This window comes from Garra rufa, chromosome 3 (genome assembly GCF_049309525.1).
Source record: "Garra rufa chromosome 3, GarRuf1.0, whole genome shotgun sequence".
Classification (NCBI taxonomy): domain Eukaryota; kingdom Metazoa; phylum Chordata; class Actinopteri; order Cypriniformes; family Cyprinidae; genus Garra; species Garra rufa.
This window is the reverse complement of record NC_133363.1, coordinates 44,560,808-44,569,332: the sequence shown is the minus strand read 5'-3', so window position 1 is coordinate 44,569,332 and position 8,525 is coordinate 44,560,808. Positions and strand designations below refer to the sequence as shown.

Sequence of the window (8,525 nt, the reverse complement as noted above, 5' to 3'; positions counted from 1 at the left end):
GCTATAGACCTTTTTCCTAAGTAAACGATGAGCGCCGCCATTACCAATTCTAACGTTAAATTTGATGCTCTTATGTTCAGGTCTCCATAGGAACTCATTCAAATAGCGTCCATCTGTTTTTAATGTAGCTAACGTCGGCAGCTTCGTGTCATTTACACATTCATTAATGACTGCTACATTACAAAGTGATGGCGCTATAGAGCCATGTGCTTTTTAAAAACATTTTAATAGGTTTAACATTACATTAACAGCTGGGAATATACGCTACTTTGACTAGAAACACTGGAGACCGGAAATGCAAAGCATTCTTCAGGTTAAGAGTCAGGCGTGACTTCCATGTTCAGAAAAAAACGTCTATAACTCTAACCTCCGTGACGTTTTAAAATAATGTACAATGTGCTCTACACCTAAACATATCCGATAGCATGAACAAAAGCGAATGTGATGTAAAAACGCAATCCGTGCCAGCTAAGCTACCGAACAAGCTTGTTACATCCGAAAAGCGAAACATATGGAGCTGTAATTATAACTGTGTACGAAAACGATTACAAGTACATCTAGTGTTATGTAGTTATTGGTACATATTTGTGAAAAAGTTCCCACAGGTACGTTTTCATCATGAGATCAAATAGCACAAGTTTTTTGTTTGTTGTTTGATGTTGTTGTTTAAAAAACTGGATGTTTGAAATGTTCAGAGAATATACTGTTTTTGTGCTAATGTTTTGAGAACACTGATGAGGACCGAATTCTCTGAACAACATTCCATTAACATTACTGGAAGAACTCTTATTAATAACTTTGAGAGAAAGCCAAAACATTAATCAAAGTTATGAGAACGTTCTTTGCTAGCTTGTTTGACCTTGTTTTTGTTACTAACCTAATGCAGAATTTGTTTTACACAGGTCATTCCCAAGGGTCTACAAACCTCATCTTGCAGCTGTACAGTAAAGGCTGCAGTCCATTGTTGTTTACTCAAAATGAGGCCTTGAGAATGCTACGGATGGAATGCAGGAGAGGTCTGTTTTCATTCCTCTGCCACAGGTTTTTGTTAGAAAGGTAATTTACCTGCATTTTACACCTCATCACAGCATCTAGATATGTGAAATTCACTTTAACTTTGTTGTGCGTTCCTTGACGCAAACTCGGTCTGATGCCATTAAAACATTTTTAGAGAGCAAGGGAAAGAATATGCGCTACTCTTTCAAGAGAAAAGAAAAAGCTTCATGAATTTGCAAACATTCCCCATTCTTCTCAGTGATATTGAAAATATTATCAAGAGGTGTGTATATGTATATTTTAAGACAAATGTTGCTTTGGGTTTTCCGACTCTTCCGAGACTGATAAGAGAAAAATCATAAAATACTACAAAAAAAAAAAAAAAAAACATAAGGCAAAGATTTTTGTTAATATAAAAGGAAGACACATTCCAGAAATGTAACTCTTGACTTGAACTAAAATTGTAAAATTGTTGCAAATAAATGCAAAGATTTTAGTGCGAAGTATCTGTTATTGGGATACTGTGTCAGCTGATACTGTAAAAACCAACCGTGTTGTATATACACATGCCTTTGTTTGTTTAAACTCTGGTTATAACTAGTAACAAATGTTTTACCCTGACTGATTATACTCTATATCAGTGGTTCTCAAAAAGGGGGCCTCAACTTATTTTTTTAAGTTTAACTTTCGCTGAAACGCCACTCTCACATGAACGCACATATGACAGTTGACAGAGATTAGGTTTCTAAAGTTCGAATATGGATATTTTTCTCACAAAAAACATCAATTGCCTTCAGGAGGCCTTTATTAACCCCCTGGAGTTGTGTGTTGTTTTGTGATGGATGGATACACTTTACTGGACTTCTATTGGACTATTGAATCTCAATCCCCATTCACTGCCATCATAAAGCTTGGCAGAGTCAGGATATTTTTTAATATAACTCCAATTGTATTTGTCTGAAAGAAGAAAGTCATATATACCTAAGATGGCTTGAGTGAGTAAATCATGGGGTAATTTTCATTTTGGGGTGAACTATGCCTTTAAGTAAAAAATCTTATTGTTGACAATGGGGGCTTTGGAGTCAAAAAGGTTGAGAAGCACTGTTCTATGTGATGTTCTCAGCTGCATGGGATCTCTCATAGTGGTTTGAATTTGATAAAACATTTCCAAGACCATCATGTTTAAAAGGGACACATCTCCATTACTGATTCAGTGGAGACTGACTCATTGCGCTTTTCTGGGCTCTTTCATGTTCTGCACTCAAACCGACTTTCTCCTTTTGCCAAAGACATTGTTAATGAGCTTGGCCATGGATTTGGAGCCACTGTACCGCCTCCGGTCGCCTCGATGCTTAAGCTGCTCCATCACATGGCGGATGAGCTTTGTGAAGAGGTTGGAGATCTCCAGGTAGTTCTCAGCCGCTGAAACCTCCTGGAAGAGGCATTTGTTCTCTTGGGCCAAAAAGCGGGCCTCCTCTTCGCTCACTTGACGACTGTGGCAGAGGTCCTGCTTGTTACCCACCAGACAGATGGGAACCTCCCTATTTAAATGAAATCAGATTATTGCTTCTACTTTATTACTGCTACAGTTCATGTGATGCTAAATGGTAACATCCATATTCAATAGATTCATTTCTCACACTGTGTGTCCTAATTGGAACAAAGGCAATGGCACAGCCTACATTTTTCCCTCATCTGACTTCACAGCAAGTGGAACAATCTGATAGAAAAATACCAAATGGTCACAATGTGGTTGGAAATTTGCTTCAAAGCTAAAAGTTTATGTGACAAGTACAACCACTTGATGCAGTTTTTGAAGTGTCAAAATTTTAAGCCAGTTTTGAGGAACTTGTTGGATTCTGACCACCCATGAGTGATCTCATTGCCTATTTCAGACTTCTAATAGGCTCCAGATGCCCAGTCTCATGCTCACTTACTATTGTTTCAAAGGACTTTCAAATGACAAATAACTAGTGAAACCTAAACCATCCAGACGTTTAAAATTCCTCTATAAATGTGATGGACTAAAATCGAAAGCTTTGCCCCGCTGGTCATAATACAGTTATCAAAACCATTGGAAATCACAGACATGGACAGTTCTTTTGATTATTTGAGGTGACCCATTCTGTCCTTCACAGATGTGCACAGATCCAAGCAGGAAGCCTCCACTCTCTGTTCTGCAAATGGTCCTCATTAATTCATTAAAGCTTCATCGTCCTATTCCAGTCAACATCAGACAAAGGTCAAAAGGTCACTGGAGAGACTCTGACTCACCCTTTACAGGTCTCTCGACGGCTCTCTTTGATCTGGGCCAGGATGTTTTTGGCATTTAGGAAGGACCTACGGTCGCTGATGGTGTAAACCACCACAAAGCCATCAGCCCAGTCTAATGGTTCCTCCAGGATACATCTGCTTTCTTCACTCTGCCAGGGATGGGGGTCCAGTAAAAAAAAAAAAAAACATGTTCATGTAAATACCCAACTAGATCTCTACCAGAAGTTTTTGTTTTGGATGCAGTGATTGACTGCCAGCGTTGGCTGTATATACACAAGCGTTTAGTTACAGGGTAGAAAGGTGCCCATCTCATGACTTCAGTTTTGGAAATCAAAGTAAAACAACAACTGGCGAAGTAAAAGGTCCCAGATGCAGCAGCTGTAAGCCGTGAGGCTCAGTTTTCAAAGGCTTTGCACTGTATACTCTGCTTAAGGGAAAGATCATAAATCCCATCAGAACACAACATGCATTTCCCATAAGAAACAGGTATATCTGAGCATGTTGCCCTACGGCAGTGTTTGTATGAACGCTAGCCATGAACTCAGGGTAGCCCTTATGAAAGAATAAACACATACCTGTGAGCATGGATCAAAAACTTCCAAGTTCAACTGTCTTCCATCAATGGAGAACCTTTTATGGTATAAGGAGTCTGCAACAAACATTGTTGGATAAAATTCTTAGTATTAAAACAAACGTGCACATCATAAAATCCCCGATCCCCGCAATCAAGACTTTTGGATTCTCATATAAAATTCAAGGAGATAAAAGTAGACACTGAGTGCATGTGATGTGTTATACATGTAGGTGTATCAGAGATGCAGTGATTACTGGGAATCTTGGAAATTCATGGCATTATTGGATGGAATAGACTTTTAGGAATTGGACAACAGGAAAACACACGTCAGCCCTGCATTTAGGGATGAAAACTGAGTCATCATTTACTGAACCTAATGTTTTTCCTGTATAAATTTCCTCTGTGGAACACAAAAGTAGATATTTTAACCCTTAAGCTCTCCTTGGGGTCAGGCTGACCCCACTGGAGTTTTCCTTCATTTTTTTATAAAGTTCCCTTAATCTCAGGGGCATGAGACTCTGTGACTTTTCCTAAATAATCAATCTAAAAACACAGAAAAAATCCGGACTTAATTCGGTTGTTCTAAAGGTGTGTAAAAAAAAATTTACCGTTTCCTCTCCTTGGGGTCAGATTGACCCCACATTGAAAATGAATGGGAAAAGTAAAAAAAGCAAAATTTTTTCATTTCGTTTGTCCAAAAAAAGTAGTAAATCCAGTTTAAATCTAAAATAATTAATATTTAAATAAAGGCCAGGTCCTACAGCATAAACTCAAAGTGGAACAAACTTTCTATCTCACACACACACACACACACACACTCACAAACACACACATGTGTGTAACTGCAACAGGGAGCATTTATATAGAAATTGGCATAAAAAATCAACATATCTGCTATAAATCTGAAAATGTTCATACATAAATGAAAGACTGGTACTAGAGCACAAATGCAACATGGAACATGCATGCTGACTCTCACACACACCCACACACACACACACACACACACACACACACACACACACACACAACTCTACACAAACACACCACACACCATGCCCCTGCCCCTAACACACACACACACAACTCAACACAAACACACCACACAGCACCCCCCAAACACCCCCCCCCCCCAAAAAAAAAACACTCCCCCCCACACCCACACCCACCCACACCCACTCACACACCCACACACTCCCGCAAAGAGAGAGAAGAGAGGGAAAAGTGCAGATAAAAGAAAGATGAAAGACAAAAATTCAGCAATTCTAAAAAAAACAAAAATTCTACGCTTTTACAAAAAAACACATTTTTTATTTATTTTAGAATGTTCAAATATATATATTTACAAAATATATATCATAAAGTTGTGAGGAGAAGTGAAGCATGAAGAAAAATAAAGTGAAAATGAAATTAGTCCCTAAGGGCCTCTGCTGGATGTATGTGGTCATTGCACTTTCTTTCTTTAACTGTATCTTCAAAAGTTTTTCCACTAACCTGTAGATGGCAGTACTGTATCCCTAACACATAGAGCAATGTCCAAAAACAATTTAGATTAAATTTAAATCATCATTAAGGTGATTTTTTTATTAAAAATTAATTTTTTATAAGCCACTTGGTGGCGTAGTTGAGTAATTGTGCAGTAAATGGGTAAAAAAGTACAAAATATCCATGAAAACACAGCAGAACTGTAAAGTTGAGAAGTAAACGAAAAAAATGATATATAGTTTATAATATTAAAAATGTATAATTCATTATGGAATCACACTTTCAATCCTTGGGGTCAATCTGACCCCAAAGAAAGTAAAGATAAAACCTACTTAAGGAGAGTTGTAGGGTTAAATGAAAGCTAAAGACGTACAAAACAAAACAAAACAAAACCCCACTGGCTTTTATTGTATGGACCAAAAACGCTGATACATTTTTCAAAATATTTTCTTCTGTGTTCTGCAGAAGAAATGAAGTCATAAAGGTTCGGAAAGACATGGGGTAAGTAAATAATGAAAGTATTTTTTACTGTAGAGAATCAAAATGCAGGTTTTAAAATAGAAAGCCACATGATGAATCAGTTAATTATAAACAGACATCATAAATATGGTGTATTAAGATGGTGCACAGGGTAATACACAGGAAAAAAGACCATCGGGATAACACATGACAATACAATAATGCAATAAAAATAACATATGTAATCATATATGTGACCCTAGACCACAAAACCAGTCTGAAGTAGCATGGGTATATTTGTAGCAATAGCCAAAAAAAAAAAAAACATTGTATGGGTCAAAATTATTGATTTATCTTTTATGCCAAAAATCATTAGCATTTTAAGTAAAGATCATGTTCCATGAAGATATTTTGTACATTTCCTACTGTAAATATATCAAAACTAAATTTTTGATTATATGCAATGCTAAGAACTTCATTTGGACAACTTTAAATGCGATTTTCTCAGTATTTAGATTTTTTTTTTCACAGATTCCAGATTTTCAAATAGTTGTATCTTGGCCAAATATTGTCCTATCAACAACAAACCATACATTAATGGAAAGCTTATTTATTCAGCTTTCCGATGATGTATAAATCTTTAAAAAAATTACCCATATGACTGGTTTTATGGTCCATGGTTGGTCACATATTTTTCATGTTTTTCACTGTAAAAGTATATGGAAATTCACTGTTTTTTCTTGCCACACATACATACATTTAACCAAATACATACATTTAACCGAATATAACAATGAAAAGTAGTTGATGGTTTTCACTGTACATAAGTTTTCTGTAAAATTTTTCTGTAAAAGTGGCAAAACAATTTTACACTGTACTCTTAGATTTCTCTCTTCTTTTTTTTAACATATTAATATGTTTACTCATTTAACTTAGATTTTTTTTATGTGTCTTGCTCCTTTCCAATTGTATATAAATGAAATCCGCTTGCATAAGCTTGCAGGTTATTTTTTTGTAGTAGTGTATGAACAATAAAGCAGTGTTATATGAATTATAGTATTTACTAATATTTCAGACATAATCCTGAGGCAGATAAAACCCATGAACACATGTGCAAAGTTGGCTGTATTATAAAATGTTCACATGAGACTACTTACTGGTATTTGACGCATATTCTCCTATGAATCGCTTGGTCAAGAATCTCACCAAAACCGCTGAGGACGAGAGAGATGATTGATTAGTCAGTTATTGAGATTGATTATCCTGAGCCTTGATGTAAATGACTCGTATGACAGCTTAAAATAGGAAGAGAGGGCACAAGGTCAAAGTCCAGACCCTCATCAAAGACTTGGCTACTGTACAGTGAACGCTGGTGCATATTTGGCACAGGAAAAACCGTTACATTTTCTCCATGAGCACACTACCTGGTCTATATTAAATATTTGAGCCATGAAGCTATGCTGGCTCATTGACTCATTGAAGTCGGGGTTTGAGTTTCCGTACATAAATACGCACTCTGCGGCTGCTTTCAATCCCTCTACCTAAATATAAACCATTAAGCAGTCAGGATTTAACTCATATTTTTGTCAAACTCTCAAATCTGCAACAATAGACCTTCCGTGTTGTTCTATTCTGTCTTCACCCTGGTCATTTGGATCAGTACCCGGACTGAAGACCCCCACTAAACTAGAGTTTTACTCTTAGGGGACGCAGCATCATCATTTCCCAAACACTTATAAGTCATTAGCACAGGTATGCAGCCTGAAGGTCTAAATGTTCCTCTGCCACCGAGTGGAACAAAAAAATAATCTTTCCCCAATTTCAGCAATTACTTGCTTCTCACAACCATCTATTTTAATTTCCCTCTGAGATGACTTGTATAACCATGACCTCACAACTGATCTGTTCCAATATACAAAGTGCTTTCAGTGTTTGTAGAGGGCAGACATAATGTCTCAGTGCATCGTAAAGCACTCGCACACATTACTGCATTGCTCACACATGGATGATTTCCAACTCAAAATGTGAGGACCATGCAACAGCCACAAAGGTTAAAGAGATGCTGTAAAGTTTAAGTTAATCTGAAAGACACATATTTAGATTTGTATATAAAATGTACACACTACATAAAGTATAAGATGAGCACTTACCAGATTTGCCTGCTCCCTCACTGCCCAGCAGGGCCAGTTTGATGTCATTCATTGTTGTAGATGGTGCCTGTTTGCTGTTCTTCTCTGTGTCCAAATAGTTGGACAGTCCCAGGCACAACTCTTTACTATTTACTCTTCTCTGTAAAGTGGTGCCACGCTCCCTCCCTCCCGATCTCTCGTACTCTCTTTCTGTTATACTCTCAGACGTTCCTCTCTTCCATCTCCCCTCCCACTACTCACACAGTGCTGAGCTGCCACAAGGTCAATTCAACATCCCTTCGATACTTAAACGTTGTTCAGATAAGTGGAGAACTAGTTAATTTAGTTAATTCAAACCAAAGTGGTCTGTGACCTGATTTTAATGAGAAACTCTGATTTAGATTTAAGCAAAATGTAATAATTGTTGACAGTCCAAACAGCCTGGTGGAACTATTCAGTGACTCGTTCTGCAAGTTACATCGTTGCGCCAATAGGTGGCGGCAAGTTTGTCTTCATGAATTAGTCTTTGAATCTTTGACTCATTGAATCATGTAGCTCAGAGACTCTGCTTTTGAGGTTCTGCTTTAACTTTCATTGTTACTAAACAG

The 8,525-nt window shown here is 37.3% G+C and overlaps 1 protein-coding gene across 1 annotated transcript; it reads right to left on the bottom strand.

Annotated features, from left to right (window-relative positions):
• Positions 1 to 1,457: 1,457 nt before the first annotated feature.
• rerglb (RERG/RAS-like b) lies at positions 1,458 to 8,058 on the bottom strand. Its single transcript, XM_073837565.1, has 5 exons — positions 7,939 to 8,058; positions 6,946 to 7,002; positions 3,846 to 3,919; positions 3,271 to 3,419; positions 1,458 to 2,537 (listed from the first exon to the last, which is right to left on the bottom strand). Exons 1-5 carry the CDS (start codon positions 7,988 to 7,990, stop codon positions 2,258 to 2,260), a joined length of 612 nt encoding a protein of 203 aa, XP_073693666.1. The 5' UTR covers positions 7,991 to 8,058; the 3' UTR covers positions 1,458 to 2,257.
• Positions 8,059 to 8,525: the final 467 nt, after the last annotated feature.